The following is a 23375-nucleotide window of genomic DNA, read 5'->3' as shown; positions in this document are numbered from 1 at the left end:
AAAAGTCTTTTGAAATAAAATTATAGAGGTATAGGGAGGAATGGAGAGGACAAGGGAAGGATCTTTAGAGGGAAGAAAGAGGGAATAGACAAAAGGCAGGTGTAGAAAGATGTTTAGATTTATGGAAATGAGAGGAAAAAGGAAAAATCCTTGGAGGGGGATAGGCAAGTAAGAGGAGAGCAAGTTGTGGGTAGAAGTAAAGTAGAGGAGGCAGGAGGGATAGGAAACAAGAGATATGCACAAACACAGAAACAAAGATCAGAAGTAGAATATGTTTGGGAAAGTATATGTCTATATATGTATATGTGTATGTATATAGCTATAGCTATAGAAAAATATAGCGAAACTTTATTGTAGCCTTCTGGGGAAGAGGGGAAAAAATGAAGAAAGTAAAAAAGTACACAGCAGAGAGCAAAAGAAAACTCACACGTAAGTAAAGATGGACAATTCTCTTTTTTTTTTTTTGTGATAGCAGTTTTGTTGTAATTCCATAGGTAACTTTTGTGCTTCTTATTCGAGATATTTTCACACCAAAAGAACAGTCAGTGAGATCAGTAGTGTATTCTCACATATGTATATGCATTTGTGTATAATTACATAGTTATATAATGCCACTTCAGTGGAAATGATGATTTTTATAGAGTGAAAGTAATGTAGTAACATCATATTTCTGATGACAAAAGGCTGCAAATAAATCTAATGTCCAACTGGATACTACATCTGGCAAGACCTGCAGAAAGTTCTGTCATTTAAAAAGTTATTTTAGGAGGCAAGTTTCCAAGATGGACAATTCTCAACACAACATGTATTATTTATCATACAGGCTTTCTTGAAATGAAAATTTATTGTCATATATTTTGAATCCTCTCATATTCTTCCATGCACATGAAATGCTTTCTCTTCTTTCTTACTTTATATTCAAGTATATATGTTTTTGTTTCTTTTCTCTGTTCTATATCTGTGCTCTGGCCCTTGAGTCTGAAATAATTATTTTTAAAAAATAAATAATGATTTAGAGCAATTTTCATTAGATTGATTAGACATAGTTTTGATTTCTTCTGAAAATTTCCTATTTATATTCTTTAAACATTTATCAATTGGGGAATGACTCAGTTTAATAAATTTCACTCAGTTTCCTACATATTTGATAAATGAGACCTCTAATAGAGGAACTTGCTATAAATTTTTATGTTGTTACTGCATTGTCTATGGTGCCTTTTACCAAAATGTAGTTTCCTTCACTATCTGTTAGAATTAGATCTATTTTTGCTTTTGTTTTGTCTGAGTTCAAGACTGCCACCCCTGACTACTTCCGCAGAAGCATAATAGACTCTGGTGGAGCTATTCATTTCAGTTCTGTGTATGTCTTTCTGTTCCAAGTGTGTCTCTTGCACACAACATATCGTTGTATTCTGGTTTCCAACCCATTCTGCCATTTGCTTCTGTCGTATGGGTTAGCTCATTCCATTCACATTCACAGTTATAGTTACTAATTATGCATTTCCCTCCATCCTATTTTCATTGTTTATCCTTTCCTCTCTCTTTTTATCCTGTCCTTCCTCAAAAGTCTGTCTTGCTTCTGACCATGGCCTCTCCCATTCCACCCTACCTCTTATTACCCCCCTTTATATTTTATATCCTATATTTTATATCATATTTCTTACCCCTCCCCTCCTATCTCCCTATTTGGATAAGGTAGATTTCTATACCCAATTGAATGTATGTGTGTGTATACATATATTTTTTATCTTCCATCTTTGAACCAATTCCAATGAGAGTAAGGTCCAAGCATTGCCCCACTTCCACCACCTCTATAAAAGCTCTTCCTTGTGTACCTTCTTTATGTGAGAACATTTGCCCTATTCTGGCTACTCCTTCTCCCAGTACATCTCTTTTTCTCACTCCTACATTCTTTTTTTACATCACCCCAACATAATCAACTTACATCTATGCCCTCTGTCTATGCAGATGCCTTCCAACTGCCTTAATAATGATACAGATCTTGGGAGCTACATGTCTCATCTTCCCATATAGTTTAAGTCCTTTGAGTCCCCTATGATTACTCTTTCATGTTTACCTTTTTCTGTTTCTCTTGAGTTTTGTCTTTTAATCTCAGATTTTTCTATTCAGCTCTGGTCTTTTCATCAAGAATGCTTGGAAGTCCTCTATTTTATTAAATATTCATTTTTCTGCTAAACGTTTATACTCAGTTTTGTTAAGTAGGTTAAGTAGTCCTACAGAGTCATATTCCAAACTTTTTTCTCCTTTAACATCAAAGCTGCTAAATCTTATGTAATCCTAACTATGGATCTATGATTTTTGAATTGTTTCTTTCTGGATGTTTGCAACATTTTCTCCTTGACCTGAGAACTCTAGGAACATTCCTGGAAGTTTTAATTTTGGGATCTCTTTTAGGAGGTGATTGCTAGATTCTCTCAATTTCTATTTTGTCTCTGAATCTAAGATATTAGGGAACTTTCCCTTAATAATTTCCTGAAAGATGATGTCTAGGCTCTTTTATTTTGACCTTAGCTTTCAAGAATTCCAATAATTCTTAAATTATCTCTCCTCTATTTTCCACGAGTTGTTTTTCCAATGAGATATTTCACACTTTCTTGTACTTTTTTCATTCTTTTAACTTTCATTGTTTCTTGAAGTATCATGGGCTCATTAGCTTCCACTTGCCCAATTCAGATTTTTAAAGAATTATTTACTTCAGTGAGCTTTTGTACCTCTTCTTCCATTTAGCTAATTCTGCTTTGTAAGGAGTTTACCACCCCCATCATTTTATGGCTGAAGAAGCTGAAAAATGTTTTAGCTGAGGTCACATGGGTGCTGATTGCAATACATAATTTTACTTATTCTTTTACTTATGGGTTCCTCTTGTTACAAAGTTTGAGATGAAAATAATGCATGTGAAATATTTTTCTGAGATAGCTTCAAATCATTAATAATGATAAAAAATGTACATCAAAATAATTCTGAGGTTTTGCCTCATACCTAATGAATCAGCAATGATGAGAAAGGATGGGAATGGTCAATGATGAAAAGGTGATTTAAAATATATACACTAATAGACCATTGGTCAAGCTGTGAACTAAGCTAACCATTTTAGAAAGAAGACTGGAATTATGCTGAGAAAATGACTTTTAAAAGTCCATATATTTTGACTCAGAGGCCTTGCTGTTAGGCACATTTACCAACATTTTACTTTAAAGAGAACCCCATCCCACAGAAACCAAAATATTTATATCAACACTTTTTTGTAGTAGCAAAAAATCTAGAAACAAAGTAAGTCCATCAACAGGGGCATGGCTAAACAAATTGAAGTATATCCATGTAATGAAAATATTTTGAATATGAATACAAAGACACATAGAAACTGATGCAGAGTGAAATAAGCAGAACCAGAAAAACAATATCAGTAACGACTACAACAATGTAAAAATTTTTAAATAATATCAAGAACAAAATTGAAATGAAATGCTATAAAATTATAGTAACCACACTTGGCCCCAAATAAGAAATATGAGAATGTACCTCCTCTCTTCCTCCTGGTAGGGGAATGTATGCATAGAAAATGGTTTAATATATTGGATTTGGTTGATGCATTAGCTCATTTTCCTGTGCTGTTTTTAGAAACCTTATTATTTTTGTAAGAGAAGGGAAGGCAATATATTTGAGAATGAAAGTTATGTCAAAATAAAGTGCAGTAAAAAAAATTTTAAGTTTTCTAGTGGAAAACCATAGTTACAAAAATGACAAATTTTACCATATTGCAGTTTACAAGTTATAAAAATATTCCAATATTATCATTATTATTATTCCCATTTAACATTTGAGGAAACTGAGACTCAGAGAGGTTATGTGACTTACCTGTGACTTAACTACCAAGTGGCAGAGCAATTGCAGGCATTTTGTTCTAAATGTGAATGTTTTAATGCATCTAATTCTATATCAGGAGGATAGCTCTAGGAAAACTGAAGCTAAGATAAAGAATCTTGATTTATGAAACTAAGTTAGGCATTGTTAAATCCCAGGAGCTACCAAGTCCCAAGCTATCAAGTCCCTGAAAGGCCAGTAGCACCACATTTTTTTGAACCTATGTTTCCAAGAATTCTGGATGATTTTGCATCAAAGAATAATTTCACCTTGTAAACTGCATGGGAAAGTAGAAATGAAAGATGAAAAGATTGAAAGAAAAAGGAAGGAGAAACTAAGGGAAGCAAATGTCAGAGGCATTAGGAGGTTTCTTCTATTTGTAGCTTTCCTAGACAGAGATTCATAAATATCAAGGCTTTCCCATTTCTTCTTAAAGATGCCAGAGATTGAACCATTAAAATATTTTCTACCAGACACTTGAGCCTTCACACCTTCCACACTGTGTGCCATAGCTTCAGAATCCTGAAGATTCATTTATTCTGTTTTTAGAGATAAAAGTAAGCCAGAAATAGAGATGCAGTACTTTTTCTTGGCCATTCAATGGGCAAATTCTTAGATTACTGCTTTCTAAATTGAGCAGTACACTATCAACTGTGACATGGGACTAGGGCCAGAATGAATTCTTAACCTTCCATTCCTGAGTGCTGAGAGATGGTTTAGTTTAGGAAATGAATGTTTAATATTGAATATAAATTCCTCCTATTTACCCTACATTTCTATTTTAAGTTAATTATTCTTTTTTTGTACTACTATGAAGTATGTTATGGGATCAGGGATTTAGAGGTGGAATGTCATGTAGTTAATAATGTCTGGACTTGGATGGGAAGGGTGTTCAGAAGGGTGGGGGGGAATCAGGATTTAGAAAAGTTGTTTGTTCAATTATGAACCTAAACTGGTAACAAAAGCCAAAAGTAAGATTAGAAGTATTACAACTGCAGCAGGATTTATCTATTCTCTATACATTTGGATAACTTAACTGTTTAGTTTATATAAATAAACTATTCAAGATGACAAGAAGCATCTCCATTACAAACAAACAAAAAATTTTTTATAAGTCAACTATTTGGCTTTCAGAATGCATTTTCCCACAATATTATAAGTCAATGGTGAATAGGTTTTCAATCTAGTTTACAGAAATATGTATATATATACATATATATATATATACATAAAATCTTTACTATTCCATCTCCTTCAATACCCTAGTATAATAGTGTCAAATAGAAATAGAAATTTGTTGTTGTTCAGTCATTAGTTGTGTCAGACTCTTTGTGACCCCATGGACAACAGCATGGGGTTGTCCACTGTCCATATCCAATACTGCCCATGTCCACTTTCTTGGCAACAATACTGGAGTGGTTTGCATTTCCTTCTCCAGTAGATTAAGGCAAACAGAGGTTAAGTGTCTTGTCCAGGATCACACAGCTAGTAAGTGTCTGAGGTCAGATTTAAACTCCATTCTTCCGGACTCTAGGCCCAGCACTCAATACAGTGACTCACCTAGTTTCTACCTCAAGTAGAAATAAGGGCTACTAAATCATACATAAGGATTTCAAGATATATATCATTCCATGATATGTCTAGTATCACTAGAAGACTGCCGGCATTAAAAAGATGGGCCTTTGTTTCAAGAAGAAGACTGAGGCCTTGTGTAATGTTTCCAAAGAAAATTCAGCTGGAATTCTCATGCTTTTCACTTCTAGGACTAGATCACTGTTTGTTTGCAGTATCTGCTCAAGACATATATACTACTGAACAAGAGTAATACGTGCTATCTATATAGAGCTTTAAGGTTTGCAAAGCACTTTCTTTATATCTCAGAGATGAACAGACTATTATTGTAGGCAGTTAAGCTAGACAATAAGTATTTTTCAAATATTTGTCTTTTCTTGTAGGATAATTAGTATAAGTTTTAAAGTGATTGTGAATCTCCATTAGGAGGCTCTGCAATATATTAAGGGTTGAAGCAAACAACTTGTTGAACTATCAGGATCTGTAGGTAATCCCTGTACAACTTGTGGTCTGCCCTAGATAATGATAGTTCTTAATACTTTTGTCAAGCTTACATATCCCTATTTTATATCTCAATTAATACCTAAGGGTTAGATTTCTGTTTTCACATCTTTCAGTGTATCTTATATTAATTTGACACATGAACAGAAAATAGTTTGTTAGATGATTCTTTTAAGGTTGTGTTTGTGATGATTTTACTTGGTAGGGCATCTCATCAAACTTTCTTTAAATGATTTTTCCCCTCTGCACCCCTCTCTGTCTGTCTGTCTGTCTGTCTGTCTGTCTGTCTGTCTGTCTCTCTCTCTCTCTCTCTTTCTCTCTCTCTCTCTCTCTCTCTTTCTCTCTCTCTCTTATATACACTTATAATCTTATACTATTCTTTTCCATACTTTTTAACCAATAACTTTATGTTCAAAACTTGTGCTTACCTTCCCTTGGAAGGTAAGGTCTCTGCCTTTAGAAAGGAAATAAGTGTTTATTGTCTGAGACAGTATTGTCTCTTCAGTATAGTAATTTATTTACATTAGTACAACAGCTGCATGAAATTACAGTAATCAGAATCAGTATCCTTTCCTTTGCTCATTTCCAGTTTTTTGACTGCTAATTTTTAAAAACAGGTAAGGTTGAAACTGTTTCAATTGTATATCATGTATTTCCTTTTTTATCCTTTTTCAAGTTTTGCATTAACTTTGATCAGTATATTTAATCTTTGCAAGTTCACAGTTTATGATTCAGGAATAAACTCCCATATCAGTAAAGAGTAGTTTTCATTCAGTTAAAATATAATTGCTGTAATATTATTTGGTGCACACCATGTTTAAACCCTCATGATTCCTTTCTCAAAGTAAATATTCATAATGTAGTAGCATAAGATTTCTATGTAGTCTACAAGCCTCTTGCCTTTCTCATGACTTACTCCTAAGTAAATGTTTACATCTTTCCCTTCCTTCACATTTACATTAAAGTCCCCATGTATCAAAGTGTGCATAAGGTTTCATTTGTATTATGTTTTGAAGTTCTTAGAATTTCTCTACCTCTGCATTCTGTGTAATTGTTGGTACATGAATTAGTATTATTTTTGAAGTGGTCTTGGTGCAAATATTTGGCATGAAGCACTTCAATATGAAATGATCACATCCCACAAAATAATGTTTCTTGTCTTCTTTAGAGAAACAATTAAACTAACCCTGTCAACTCCTTTATTTATGTCTCCAAGGATTCAGTCTGATGCATTTCTAGATCTGTTTGGAAAAAGGTTTTTGGTTTGCTGTTGTTTCTGGAGAGGGGATGTAGAGATCACTGCACTAGTTTCTTCTCCTCTACCATCTTGGTTCTGTCCTCCCATTGTGCATCATTTTCTACCAGCCAAAAATCATATAGAGCTCTGTAACAGCAACCACACCAGCCTATCCAGGATGGCCTGCTGTACAGGTTCTTAGATCTGTTTTTCTAAGGGGTCAATAATCTTCTTTAACATTTAAATTCTTCTTTAATTCAAAACAGAGAAAATATAAGCAAAGAAATAAAGACCAACAGACAGGGCTTCCAACTGTCTGACCATAAGTGATACATTCATCACAGATCAACAGACAGCTCTGTCTGACCATTATGTATATATACATATATATATGTATATATATATATATATATACACACATAGTTTGTGTTCATCCTCCATTGCCGAAGAAGACCATGCCATCAGAGAAATAATGACATGACTTGCACTTGACTTTGTTTTGAGTGAGGGAGGGCTGTGCAGGTCACCAGCCTCACTTCTCCTCCACAGTCGTATGGATCCAGTGACCAGATATTCCTCAGGATGACTGAAAATGACCCTGGGTACACTGGGAGACCTTGGGCCCTTTAGGCCAAGGTCTATGCAGCTATTCACTTAGGGTGAGGTAACACCCATTCATTGAATAGACCTGTTTAAGAAGTAGCCAAGGCATGGCCCCTTTAATGAGGCAAAGAAAAAGAAAGATGTCAGGCTGGGAAAACAGCAACAGTTACTACTGATAATCACTCTTAAGCCAGGAGGGTCCAGAAGAGAGCGCTTAGTGAGGAGCCCAGAGTTGTCCAAGCTTCAGAGTGCAGTAGGTTTAACGTTTTGGGAAAGGAAAAGGAATAGAAAGGAGAAAGGAAAGGAGGCAGTAAATCTAGCCAGTAAAATCCAAGTCAACTGGGCATCTTCTGGTCATCCAAATTTACCTTCCTTTGGAGAGGAGAAGGAGAGAGAGAAGCACCAACATATGGGTTTTCAAAGTGGGGGACCCAGGGTTGGGGCTCCTTAACGACTACCCAGAGTCTCATCTGGCACATGAACCTGCTTCCAAAGAGTGAGCCCCAAAGAAAAACCTCACTTCAGAGTATATATAACAAAGGCTCAGCTCCTGATAGGCTCACAGTCAGTAGGCATGAAACCTAAGTGACTCAGCACAGCTGTGAACTATCAGGGTTCAAAGGAGACTGAGCCTTCAGATGCTCACAATTTAGCCTGAGCCTGGGAAACTGAACTCCAAAAAGAAAATAACAAAAAATCCCACTTTGCCTGCTGTTACAAGCTTCTGGAACTTCTTGTGACTGTTTTGTGCTCAGGTAACAAGGAAAAAAATAGCGAAGTCAGAACCTTTAAAGTGTAAGCCTGAACCAATCAAGTCTCAAGGATAGTCTAGATGGAATACCTCATTTTTAAATGTTTTTATTGATGCAATTTTTTAATATCACCATATTTTTCCCAGCTATCTTTCCCACTACCCCACCCAGAAATCCATTCCATATAACAAATAATATTTTAATATTAAAAAAAGGAAAAGGAAAAAATTCATTAATAACATTGGTCTATATTTCTCCCTCTGAATTTCATCCTTATGTGATGGAGGAATTGGAAATATATTTCTCTCATTGAAGGATTATGACAAGATCCTTTCTTGCTCAATTTTTGAAAATAAATTGTGTGATACAGGTACTAATGTTCTTTAATTATCCTATGAATCCCTAAGAAACAGAAGTTGTTCTTTTTTCCCCTTTCGTAGTTAAACAAAGGTTAGTTCTATTTTCTTTTTTGAGATTAGGTTACTAAAGATTTCTATTTGGTCTTTTGCCTGTTTGAGTAGTTTTCATTTTTCAAGATATTCCACTATTGCTATAGTTAAAATTGCCTTACCTATAGCACAGCATTCTTATTTGGGAGAGATCTGAAAGGTTATAAGGATTGGAGAAAATATCTAGTCATCTTCTGATTGGTCATATGGCCTTCTAAATAGCTTTTAAGGAAAAAATAGCCCTACTTACGTGAGAGCTGCTGTTAGGATATTGCCCTTACAACATTCTACACTTTGGTGGTAAGGTCCTTAAGGCCTTCTAGAGGAACTTGCATCACTTTAAGGTTGTTACTGATATAGAAAGCCCTAAAGGAGGAAGAGAAACACTGAAAGAGAAATAGAGAAAAAATATCCACCTTACGAAGTGACAGAATTTGGGAGAGTCTCAGAAAGGACTGAGCCTTGGTCTGTGGGTACTGCTACTACTAGAGCCTTAACAAAAAATCATACCACGGTTTGGGTCTCCCTTTATATCAGTAGCCATCCTATCCAAAGCAGGAAATTTCCCTTGCCAGTCAAACACGCTGAAAAACCCAGAATCTTCTGATATCTTAAACTCAAAAAGCTCCCACAATCACTTGGAATGTACATCCCAAGATTGTCAATCCACACTCAGGCCAAAGTAGAAAGCAAAATGAAAAGTAACAATGCCAGAAACCCTTCTAGGCCAGTATATGAGCTCTATTTGCCATATACAAACAACAATTGTTTCTGTGGGGTTTGGGGAAATCCTCTTGGGGTTTGAACCCTCACTAGAAGCTCCACTGATTGAAAGAAACAGTTCTGCAGTTAGGGGGTGAAAATTGAAACTTTTCAAACTGATGACCATCCATAGTTAATTAAGCTCATTAATTCATACTCCCCATTTCCAAAAATGTCTCTGGGCTTTTGGGGGTGAATTAAGCATTATCTATTCAAGTGCCTACCCAATGATGTAAATCAACATATCACAACAAAGTCCTTGTGCCAAAATTCTAGCTGGCCTTTCAAATGCCATGTTCAAAAATAAACAAAACTCAAATAGTTACTTCAGTAGAGTTAAAAGACAATCCATATACTTTGGTCTGCATACTTTCATTGTTGGGGTCCTTCATGGTAGGGGATCCCATTCCTCAATGACTGGTTTTGTCCAAATGCAATTATAGGACTAAAGGATCCTTATTTAACTGCATTGCCATTTCCCAAAAGCTGTTTTAAAACTCAACAATTCTTTTCCTATCCTCACACAAATATTATTCATTTATATATGAGGAATCTTCTTTCAGTAGATCTCCCTTGAGACAATTATGATAACCACTAGTAGAACAAAGGCATCCAGTTCCTGAAAAGGCAGATCATAACAAGTTCTGAATTTGTTATTTTCTGATGATGGAAAATCTCATAGGAAGGACCACATGGCAAACAATCATCATCTCTAGCAACATCACCAAAAATCCACCCAAAACATAAAGCTCAGCTTCCTCTGAACTACCCATCCCTCTTTTCATGGAGCTCATTATTCTCTAATCCTACAAGATTACGCCAATTGTTCTGGTCCATGTTTGACTCAGGTTCTTGGTAGGTTAGTTTCCACATTGGAATAATATGAGACACTATATGAGTCACTATATGAGATCATTCAAGAGTTAACAAAAGAAGATTTACTTAACCATATCAAGAAAAGGATATTTACTTGAGCACACCACAAGTTGATTGAACCGAGAAAAGTTCTGTTATCTAAATTAATCAACACTTTTTACCAGACAACTATCAGAAATAGTGCCTGGACCTACTTGTGACTATTTAATTACATTTTGTACGATTTTGTACACAAGTGAAAAAGAAATTATGTCAACAGCCTGAGCCTTCAGTTCACTGAGCCAACCAAGTCTCAAGACTGTTTTAAATATCTTTTAAGAAACAACAACCATATCTTACATGTGGGCAGGTATCAGACTATTCCTCCTCATATAACTATCAAACAGCTCTGGAGGTCTGAAGTTGAGAATTATCCAGTTTTTCAACTCAAGATGTCAAAATTCTTCCATTCTCTCCCCTAGAAAAGTAGATGAACTAATGATACCAAGTTCAGCCCAATGAGTAATTCCATTGCTTCTTCTATCTACCCAGTCATATTCTTGCATTTTATATTCTACCAATAAAGCCTAAAAAAATCTTTAATCTCACCCTAATATTAACAAGGCATTTAATCTCTGCATTTTATTTTACTTAGTGAAAAAAGAAATACTGGTATTTATATTTACAATAGCAAGATTTGGGTAAAGTTTTAAACTTCAAAATGCTATATAAATGCATTATTATTATTATACATTATTAGAGTATGATGCAGCAGGAATAGCTTCTTAATATACTAAGCAGGTGGTATAAATCAACAAAGAATTTATGAAGCATCAACTATGTAATAGGCACTGTGATATAAAATTAGGATACAAGTACAAAGAACAAAGCAATCCCTAGAGTCAGACTTCAGGAGTAATTAAAGTCAAAATGACTAGGAAGATTAAAGAAGAAGAAGAAGAAAACTCTTTGTTAAAACACATGCCAAAATTTCTTGGAAGCAATTTTTCCAGTAGATATTCAACAACTATCCAGAAAATGTAGCAAAACTGACATTTTCTTATTCATTATAGCTATTTTGAGTACATGAAAAGTCCTTAGCCTAAAAGGCCAAGGTCTCCCACTGCATCCTGGGCTGTCTCTAGTCATCCTGATGAATATATCTGGTCACTGGACCCAGATGGCTCAGGAGAAGAAAGTGAGGCTGGTGACCTGCACAGCCCTCCCTCACTCAAAACAAAGTCAAGTGCAAGTCATGTCATTTCTCTGATGTCATGAACCTCTTTGAAAACAAAGGATGAACAACAAGCTATTCATCACTGATGTCATTGTTTTTTTCCTGTAAATATTAAGACTACACTTAGCAACCAGCATAATTCTAAGCTGGTAACAGAAGAACAAGAAAAATAGGAAGGATATCACTTTAAACAAATTATTCTATGAAGACGTTGTAAGCTACATCATATGAAGTTGGGCTAGAAGGATAATTAAAACTAAATTAATGGAATTTTCCCAAAGTATTTCTTTCAAATGTATTAAGACCCCCTCTTTTCCCAGTCAGAGATCGACAGAATCTATTTGGATACACTGTATTATTATACTTAAAGAAGCATAACTGAACCATGTGTGAAAGTTATTTATGGATATAACCAGCAAAACAGAGGACTAGACACTATCTCCAATCTTTTGGGTCACTCAAACATCACTAAAATAAGAATTAAAATAAAATAAGAAATAAAACAATTTCAGCTGTCATCATAATCTAAAACACCAAGAAACCTAACAAGGTAACAACACAATGAACTAGCAGCAGAGAAGGCTAATCCCTAAACCCAAAAACACTGCTTTGCATCAGGATTAAACAATCTGGCTCCTTCCCAGAGCCCTCCCCCTCCACAGAAAACCAAAAGACAGTTTTACTCTGGATGAGACTGAAACTTGGCAGGAATCTGTGCTACAAGAGGACTCTACCAGAGAACTAAGGAAAAGAAGAAACTGAGATAGAGAGTAAAAAGAACTAGAATTCAGTTGGATCCAGTTCTGATAGCCTAGAAGTCATTTGGGGCTGACACTGAGTTCAGTAAAATGTGAATTGCCCAGTATGGGAGGAGGCTGAGAAAGCTTTGAGACCCAACCTTCAAGGAAACTGCCAACAAAAGAAGAGGAATCAGAAAGTAAACCATAGGAGAATAGAAGCTAAAACAACTGAAAACTAACAAAGATCTCAGGAAGGGAAAAGCTCAGTTAAAGCACAAGAGCTTCTTGAGACCAAGATAAGCCAAAAGGGAGCAAGCTAACAGAAGGGAAGATGGACTTCATATCATTTAAACAAATCCAAATTGGGATGGAATATTGCCAAGATGCTAATTTAGGCTTAAGAACAAGAATATTACATATGTATAAATACTACAAGACGGGGGAAATGATAAAGAGAAACTTCATGAAAAGAAACCATGATTCTCTTGAATCATGAAACTCTTAAAAACATGAAACTCTTGATTTTCAAGAGACCATGGATGTTTCCAAATGGTTTATGAAAGAGAAAAAATGTGGAAGCATAATGTATGGCCTGCACTGGAAAAATAAATGACAGAATAGAAAAATGTGAATCCACTGTGGCAAACCTCATGAAAAATTTTGAAAGAACAATCTCTTGGGAATGCAAGTAGACAGAAAAGGAACAATGTCTAACATTTCTGTAGCACTTTCAGATTTACAAGGTACTTTACAAATATGAGCTCATTTGATCCTCACAGCAACCCTGTGAAGTAAATGCTATCATTATTTCCAATTTACAGAGGGAAGAAACTGAAGTAGACAGGAGTCATATGACTTGCCCAGGGTCACAAAGCAAGGAAGTTCCTGGGGTAGGATTTGAACTATCATCTTGATGACCTTAAATCCAATGATCTATATGATCCATTTACTACCTAGCTGCCAGAAATGAAGAACAATCTGGAAGAAGATTTACATGATGATTGCTTTCAGTTTTATATACCAAAATGAAGAAGTTTACTCTGGATGGGACTGAAGTACCAAAGCAATCTGTACTAGAAGAGGATTCAGCCAGAGAACTGAGGAAAAGAAAGAATTGGTATAGAATGCAAGTATGTGTGTGAATCCACCAGGACTGAAGTAAAGGGGACTGGAATCCAGCTAGATCCAGTTCTATCACTCTAGAAGTCATTTGGGGCAGAAACTGAGGCTAGTAAAATGTGAATTATCCAATATGTGAGAAAGATGAGAAAGCTTTGAGGTCCAGCCATCAGGGAAATTGCCATTAAAGGTGAATTACTCAGAAAGTAAGCAATATTGGGAAAAAAAGGAAAATGACTGAAATTATCAAGGATTCAAAAGAAAACTCAAACATCCTGAACACAAAAAACAAGGAAGATATTTACAGGAAGGAAAATGCCCTCCAGATCATATAAATGAGCCCAGATAGCTATGGGTAAATATTGCAAGACAAAGGAAAATGAATTTAACACCTGGTGAAGAAGAAAAATCCACAGATTCTCAAGAGATTATGATTATTTTAAGAAAGAAATAACAATTATTTAAATAGAACTCATGAATTCAGCAGCAGAAATAATTGGCAAAACAAAAAACCTTGAATCCATAGTAGAAAAACTCACTGAAGAAATTAAAGATAACGATGGATTGGGAATGCAAATGAACATGTTAGGGATGATCTGGAACAGAGAAGCAAAAAGCAGTCATTTTTTTAAAACGCATTATCTTTATAAAAGCAAAATATATTGAACTCACAGGCAGAATGTATAGAGACAACTTTAAGATCATAAGTCTCCCAGAAGAATATGACAAATCAAAGCTATGAAAACCATAATCCAAAAAAAAAAAACCCACAAGAAAACTTCCCCAAATTTCTGAATATAGAAAACAAGTGCCAATCTAAAAATTCCACAGAGTACCACCAGAAGAAAAAAATCTTATGATTCAAACTCCAAGGCACATAGTGATTAAATTTAATAATTCCAATGATAAAATCTACAAGCAATTAGGAGAAAGACCTTCACAAATTAAAGAAAGGAAAGTTGAATTAATATAGGACTATTCTGCCTACCCCAGAAATCACATGTTGTATGTATGTAATAACATGTTTGTAAGAACAAAGGAACTCTGAATATACCCAGGTGACATAAAAATGCAAAACTGAGCCTTAACTACCAATGAAAATGATGGACGTATTTGAAGCACGTCTACAAAGAAAACAAGAAGTGAGCAAATTCTGGCTTTATAAACATCCCAACAATAGAGACATAAGCAAAGTATGGAAAAAGAGGATCCAAGGAAGGAACAGGAAATAAAATAAATTACCTCAGGAACAAAAGAGAGCAAATTTAAAACAGGAAGACACTTATGGTGTTAACCACAGAATATCAAAAAAAAAAACAATAGAAACAGAGATTTCATTCTAAAAGTATAAAATGAAATGAGTGAAGGCAGAAAAAAAATCAACCAAAAGAAATACTGATAGAAGAACAAGCCTGAAAATATATTACCGACTCAATCTTAGAATATCCCATCTACACGGGAATAGTAATCCTGTTGCCTTAAAGTAGATTAAGTTAAAATAACTGGAAACAATTTATTGTCTTTAGGAGGAAAAAGAAAGACAAATTCTAATTTGGGGGGAAACAATATTAAAGCTAAATGGAGAAAAATATAAACTTTATTTTTATAATTTTAAATGTGAATACAAAGAATGATAAACTAGATAAAAAAACAAAACCTCACAATCCTTTGCTTACAAAAACCATACCTTTAAAAAAAAAAGACAAAGGATAAAAATGAGACTGAAACAAAATTTCCTATGCATCAGGCAAAATCTGAAAAACTAGGGATTGCAAACACACTATTAGTCAAAACAAAAATAAACATTCACAGCATAAAAAGAAATAAACAAGAAAATGATATTATGTTAAAAGGAAGTAGGGACAACAAACCATATTAAACTTTATACTCCTAGTGCCATAGCATATAAATTCATAAAGGAAAAAATTAAGTGAATTACAAGGAGACTTAGGCACTAACTCAATAGTGGCAGGAGATTTTAAAGTCCCTCTCTTAGTTTTGGACAAATTTTACAAAAAGAGAAACAAAAAGGAACACATAGAAATAAACAAATTGCTATAGAAACTAGACCTAAGAAACCTATTGCATCTTTTAAATGGGATTAATAAAAAATTATATTAATTTTCCAGCACTAGAGAGCCATAACAAAATTGACCATATATTAAAACACAGAGATATGACAGGCAAATATAAAAAAGTAGAAATAGCAAACACATCCTTTATTGACCATAATGCAATAAAAATAGTAATCTATTTAGAGATCACAAGCAAAAGATATAGACTCCAAAGCAAATTTAATAATGAATTCCTTAAAAATGAGTTGATCAAAAAAAATCACAGAAGAAATGTTTATGTGAAAGAGAATAATAACGATGAAACAACAAGCTAAATTTTTTGGGATAAGCTTAAAGCAGTCATCAAGGGAAAAAAATCATATCCTTAAAAACATACATTAACAAAATAACAAAGGAAAGGATTAATGAACTAAATATGCTTTTTTAAAAATTAGAAAGTTGAATAAATAATATTAAAATAAGCACAAGATAATTAAAAAGTAGTGAGGAAATAAACTGTGCACAAAAAAATTGAAATGACATATAAAACTAAAAGCTGGATCTTTGAGAAAATTAATAAAATTGGTAAATTCCCAGTCAACATGATTAAAAGGAGGAAAGAAAATTGAATCAGCAAGAGAGCAAAGAAACAGGATAAAATCACATCAAAACCAAGATGAATAAAAATAATTATTAGAATCTACTAAGAATACTTATATGCTAATAAAATTGAGAACACAAAAGAAATAAAACAATATATTCAAAAATACAAAATACCTGAACAGAGGACTGATAGAAAAATTACGTAAACTAACCACAGAAAAGGAAGTAGAGCTACAATTAGTGAAACTCCCCAAGGAAAAAATTCTTACTCCTTATGGATACACAGGAGCATTCTATTAAACCTTTAAAAATAATTAGTACTCATACTATGCATGTTATTCTTAAAAATTGAAAAAGAAACCACTTTGCTTGGATCCTTTTATGAGATAAATATAGTCCAAATACAAAAACCATGGAAGAATGAAATGCAGGAGAATTGTAGAGCAATATCAGTAATGTAAATCAATATTTTTTAAAATCCTGTCAAATGGACTACAGTGAATAATGTGAGCCATCATTCATTGTAACCAAGATGAATTTACAACAGGAATGCAAGGATGGTTCAGTATCAAGAAAGGAAAACAATCAACATAATTAATCCTGTTAAAAAGAAAAACATCCAAACCACATGATTAACTCAATAGATACAGAAAGAGTCTTCAACAAAATACAACATCCTTTTAGGAAAAAATAAAACGTTTAAAAAACAGGCATGGAAGAACTTTTAAAATATCATTAAAAGTATCTCTCTAAAACCAAAACAAGAGTTATATTCAATAGATACATTAGAAGCTTTTCCAGTGAACATGGGAATGTGTGTGTTCGTCCTTCATTGCCGAAGACCATGCCATCAGAGAAATAATGACATGACTTGCACTTGACTTTGTTTTGAGTGAGGGAGGGCTGTGCAGGTCACCAGCCTCACTTCTCCTCCAGAGCCACCTGAATCCAGTGACCAGATATTCATCAGGATGACTGGAGATGACCCAGGATGAAGCAATTGGGATTAAATGACTTGTCCAAGGTCACGCAGCTAGTGAGTGTCAAGTGTCTGAGGTGAGATTTGAACTCAGGTCCTCCTGACCCTCCCCCTGGTGTTTTATCCACTGCACCACCTAGCTACAAACATGGGAGCAAAGGAAGTAAGGATGCCTACTCTCTCCACTATTATTTATTATTGTTTTAGAAATGCTAGAAAAAAAATGATAAGAGAAAGAAATTTAAAATGTAAAGGTCAGGAAAGATAAATAAGTAGATAGTATAGATAGTTAGATCCCTATTTGCTAATGACATGATGGTTTACTCATAAAACCCTAGCAAATCAGCAAAGATATTAATTGATACAAATAATAGCTTTAGTAAAATCACAGGCTACAAAGTAAACCCTAAAAAAATCAATGGCATTTCCATATAATAATTACAAAATGCAAGAGACAATAATAGAAAGGGAAATCCCATTCAAGTAACTATAAAATATATGAAATATCTGAAGATCAATTTCCAAAGCACACACATTATACATATATGTATATACATACATACACACAATTAAATATGATACAAAGTTGTCATAGGAGAAACATCTGCCTCAGGCTCAGATAGCTTTACTTCTCAAAAAGTAATCAAACTATCTAAGACTTAACTGATGGAGTAACTAAGGCTGAAGTTATTAATATTGCTTCCTGGTCTTCCTAAGTACAAAAGTTAACAAACAGATAGTAAAGTATTCCTAATATTTGATACACACTTTTGAAAGGTACAGTACCACGGCAAATGTTTGGTCAGGGAAGATGCACCCAACTAAACCAACGCTATATTCCTACTAACTATCCTTTCCATCACACAGCTAAGGGCTTTTGCTAACCACTAAATGGTTTTAAATCATGTCATTTCATTCAATTCCTGAACCTGAACTCACGAACTGATCTGAGGCAGACCTAGACTAGAATGTTTAGTGTTAATCAAAAGGCTGGGAATAAAATGACCTCATGGCTGGCATCACCTTTGAAGTAGGAGAAAGACAATGAAGAAGAAAGGAAGACCAAGGAGATTGCATGCTCTGATTTGGGAACTTAACCCAGCATGTCCACAGGGCTTCTGGAGGTGCTCTTCTGAACAAATACCTCACATTCTGTCAACAGGACAGGGAGAGTGGGTGGAGATTGTCTTAATAGAATTAAGAAATAAACTGCCCATGAACATTTAGCAACTAAAGACATATCTGACTATGCTCTAGGTCTCTCAGAACTATGCCTAGAAGATTATACATGTCACAAAGTGTCACTTGTGGAAGTTACATAACTTTGTGTTGGGGATGATTTTGATTTCCAAACCAATTTGGAAATTAACTACCTAGTCCTGGGTTCTTCTTCTAGCCTATTAATTTGGAGATTTTTTAAGTATTATGCTGAATAGATTGCTTGGGACATTTTAAATGACATGCAGAAGGTGCTTAAGAATGATACTATTTGGACTTTGTTGAGGTTCTTCAGTGCAAGAAGAGGGTACTTAAAAAACATTTCATGCATCTTCCCACAATTCGAGAAAACTTTCCAAAATAAGGAATATGGACAATATGCCAAACGCACCAAGTTGATTTGTAGAGGATGTGGGAAAAGGCTGCGTCAATTTAAAAACAGAGACAGCTTCTGTTCTTGCTCTAGAATTATTAATTGCAACTCACTTCCCTGACGACAGGCCTAAAACACCCTCTCCTACCCCAACTGCAGAGATGACCACTCACACATGGCAACTAAAACCCATGTACTGGATAAGTATTTAGCCACCTTTTCTATTAATGATGTTAATTTCCTAAGATTTGTAATATAAGTATCAAAGGATCTACAATGATACAAAAAGAAAATTTTAGCAACATCAGTGGTGAACTGAGGGAGAAAAAGAAATCCATTTGATCCTACCAGATAGAAAATTAGGTTATGGCAAAGTAAAAGATAAAGTTGGTTCTGCTATACCACAATATATGTGTTCACCAAAAAGCAACAAAAAGTCATGCAATAAAAACCATAGAACTTATGGGGAAACAGGAGTTAGAGGCACAATGCTCCAAAACGTCACTAGTAACACACAGAAAAAAAGATAACAACTTCATAAAAATACCACAGTTTTATACATGTTAAATGATTAAGAAAAAGACAAATAATGCAATAAATAAAATATCCCAATAAATCAATCATGTTGGAACAAAGTCTTATTTTTGAAACACAAATAAAAGTTTATTTTAAAAAAGTTTAGCTTCAATACCACTTCACATTTGTCAGATTGGCTAACATAACAGAGCAGAAAAACTATAAATGCTGAAGAAAATATAAGAAAATTGGAACACTAATGCATCATTGGTGAAGTTGTGAACTGATCCAATCATTTTGGAGAGCAATTTGGAACTATGCCCAAAGAGCTATAACAATGTGCATACATACCTTATGACCCGGCAATAACACTTCTAGGGCTGTATCCCAAAGAGCTCATACAAATGAGGAAAGGACCCACATGTACAAAAATATTTATAGGAGCTCTATTTGTGGTGGCAAAGAATTGAAAATTGAGGGAATGTCCATCACTTGGGGAATGGCTGAACAAATTGTGGTATATGAATGTAATGGAATACTATTGTGCTATAAGAAATGATGAACAGGAGGACTTCAGAGAAACCTAGAAAGACTTATATGAACTTATGCTGAGTGAGGGAAACAGAATTAGGAGAACATTGTACACAGTTACAGCCATAGTATATGACTAACTTTGAGAGACCTGGCTCTTCTTAGCAAGGCAAGGTTCTAGGACAACTCCAAGGAGCTCATGATAGAAAGAGCTATCCACATCCAAAGAATTACAGAATCTGAATACAGATGGAAGCATACTATTTGCTCTCTTTTGTTTTGTTTCTTCTTTCTTGTGATTCATTCCTTTGGTTATAATTCTTCTATGCAACATGACTAATGTGAAAATATTTTTAATTCAAATTTATACATAGAGCCTATATTAGACTGCATGCCATCTTGGGGATGAAGTAAGGGAGGGAGGGTGTAGTGCCAATGCTATATTCACAGCTATGAATATGCAAGCACAATTCTGAACCACAAAATGTAACAGACTCTCCACAGGGAAGAAAAAACCAAAACATTGATTCAAACACCAGAAAGCCAAATCCCAACACCAGAAAACCAAATCCATCATAGCAACAAAGAAATCTATACACAATAACAATGCAGGGGGTACTACCATCCCCAAGTCTTCCCTCTGTTAGGCTTCCCACAAACCAGCTCCCTTAAGCAAATCACAAACAGGATCCCTTAAACAAAATCACAAACAAATTCTCCCACTCAGTTAGTTGTTGCCTGCTGTCTCTTTCCCAGCTCTTACTGCTCTGATTCACTTCTTGCTCCACCCCTTTCTGCTCCATCTGTTCAGCAAACTCCTCCCACCACAGACTCCATATGACTCAGACTTCCATGTAACCCAGGCATATAACATGCGCCTATTAATGGATGGGTAAGATCTTCCCATTTAAATTACCATTACAGAGGGGGAGAAAATTTTAAACTTAAGAGCTTATGGAACTGAATGTTGTAAACTAAAAATAAATAAGTTTTTAAAATAAGTAAGTTTGGCTTCACTCTTTCAGTTTCCTTCCCAGACAATGTACTTCTTAGTGAAAGGATTTGGATTCACATTCTTCCATTGTTGCTTTTTACCTGCATGACCTTGGACAAGTCATTTGACTACCCAATGTTCCAGTTCTCTGCATCTATAAAAATGAGGAAGCTAGATTAAATTACTTCTAAGATTTCTTCCAGCTCGCAAATCTTAGATACTATAAACTAAAATTTGTTCCAGTCAATTCAAGTGTTCTCATTTCCACTCCCTAAATCTTCCCCTGGGACTATTCTATTGTAAACATTGTTTGCTCCCTCAATCACCCACTGCATTTAGCCTTGACTCAAGCCAGACTTTACTCTCCAGTTATCTTTTCTCCAAGTTCCATGATACCCTATGGATATCTACTTACCCTCCTACCTCCATCTTATCCAGTTCTGGAACTATAATCATAGGATCATATACTTAGAGTTGGAAGAGACTTATAAACAATCTAGTTCAACCCCCTCATGGAGATAAGGAACTGAAGTCCAGAGAGATCAAGTGACAGAAGTAGCAACTGAACCCTTGACTTCTACCTCCCTATCACTCTACTCAACATCCCCGGAATTTTCCAGTTCACAGTACAGCTGTCTGGCCACTACTTCCCTAGAAGTGTTACAGTGCTTGGTACATAATAAGTTATTAATAATTTTTTAAAAATCTTTCATTCATGCAGGCATACTATTCAGACTTTGTCCTTGTCAGACATTGAATGACCATCCTGTGACCTATTAGATTGTAAAGAGTGTGCTCCTTGAGAAGATTCTAAGTAGGGCCTTGTACATTGGATGAAGATAACTGGAATCACAGAGAACATATCTCATGATTGGCTAAGAGGATGTCTTACCCCTTAAATATATATGTGTGTGTATGTGTATATGTATATGTGTATACATATACACACACATGCATACATACATATGTTTATGTATACATACACACATATATTTACATATACATACATATGCATACATACATATATTTAAAGCAGGCTTATCAGTTCTGAAATAAGCTAAGAAAGGAACCTTGGCAATTAAGAGATCTGAGGGATGGTCTCAGCTTTTATATTATCACTCTTTACCTTTTTCTTTGCCCCTCTTGCAGAGCACAGCTTGGGAGATGGCTATAAACTTAAAATCCAAACTAAAAATGCCTTAAGTGTTTGCTGCATCAATTTGACTGTGAAAAAGAATTTTGCCATGTTGAAAAGTTTTTGAAAAGTTTATGAAAAGTTTTTAAAGCAACAGTTACTGCTAATTACAAATTCTCACTTATAACCCCATAGAAAATTAGAATACGTTCTCCAGTAAGATGGTTTATTTGGTATAATAACAAATGGATATGTTTCCAATTCCAGTTAGTTATTGCTGAATACAGTTCAAAATGCTTTCTTACATGAGATAGAAACATCAAATATTTCTGGAAAAAAGCAAGGAGAAGGTAGATTCATTAATTTTCCTTTCCAGATCTCATTCAAATACCCACCTCTACCCAGTTCTGAAGTGTTAAACAGGCAGCGGCACATGTCTGCGATTTCTTTTTACCTATGTCATTCCCACATGAAAAACTGAGCAGATCTGTTGTTTAAGCAATGAGGAGGCAGTACTCAGTGAGGCAACATCCTGTTTGAATAATTTAAACTGTAGAATAAGAGCCACACAGTGAATTTGGCAAACTGTCTTGTGGCTTTAACCTCACCCAGCCTTATGCATTTCCTGTAGCCACGCTCCAGGGCTGAAGTTGGAATTCCCCATTTTATAGCCATGGTAGAGAGAAATCACCACTTTTTAAAAGAGCTAAACATATGATGACTAGTTGATCGACTTTTTTAAACGCCCTGGCCAATGTTTCCTGTTCCAGAAAGACTTGTTGAACAGGTTTTCTTTTTTTTTTTCATCTTCTCTTGGGTTGGGGAAAGAAACTGTCACTTCTGGTGTGCCCTCCCCTTTGCTCTCTAGCTTCAGCACTCATTTCAACCAATAGCACCAATGAAAACTTGGCCCAGTTAAACCGAAACAAAGACTGGCCCTCAGTTGGATGCACATAATTCTAAGGAAGAGTTTGTGACAGTGAGGAATGCGCAGTGCTGGAAAGTTGGAGCTCATTCCAGTAGAGTTATAGTGTAGGGTTGGGGGAAAAGGAAAGAAAAGGAAGAAGAAAGAGGTGGAGCCAGGGCAGTGGGAGCACACGCAGAGCTTCTCCGAGAAGGGCCTAATGACTGAGCTACAGCACGATTTGGAAGATCTAAGACCAGCAAAAGTTCTCAGCAAGAAGGAGAGCAAGGCTGCTTTGTTCCAGTGAGTATTTTCTTCTGCCTTCTATGAAGTACTAAAGGAAAAAAAAACCTTTTCTC

The 23375-nt window shown here is 35.1% G+C and overlaps 1 protein-coding gene across 5 annotated transcripts in view; it reads left to right on the top strand.

Moving 5' to 3' along the window:
* The window catches only part of GRAMD2B (GRAM domain containing 2B), an 82724-nt gene that overhangs the window by 13119 nt on the left and 46230 nt on the right, over positions 1 to 23375 (top strand). For 2 of the 5 annotated variants that reach the window (XM_072597224.1, XM_072597223.1), the window contains exon 1: positions 22729 to 23319. The exons of the other annotated variants lie outside the window; for them this stretch is intronic. In XM_072597224.1, the coding sequence (XP_072453325.1) occupies positions 23237 to 23319 (83 nt within the window). In that variant the 5' untranslated portion in view covers positions 22729 to 23236. Of the gene's footprint in view, positions 1 to 22728; positions 23320 to 23375 lie in introns of those variants that run through there. 5 annotated transcript variants of the gene reach the window in all.

Source organism: Notamacropus eugenii, chromosome 3 (genome assembly GCF_028372415.1).
Source record: "Notamacropus eugenii isolate mMacEug1 chromosome 3, mMacEug1.pri_v2, whole genome shotgun sequence".
Classification (NCBI taxonomy): Eukaryota; Metazoa; Chordata; class Mammalia; order Diprotodontia; family Macropodidae; genus Notamacropus; species Notamacropus eugenii.
Note: the sequence above shows the minus strand (reverse complement) of the source record. Positions and strands in the feature narration are given on the sequence as shown.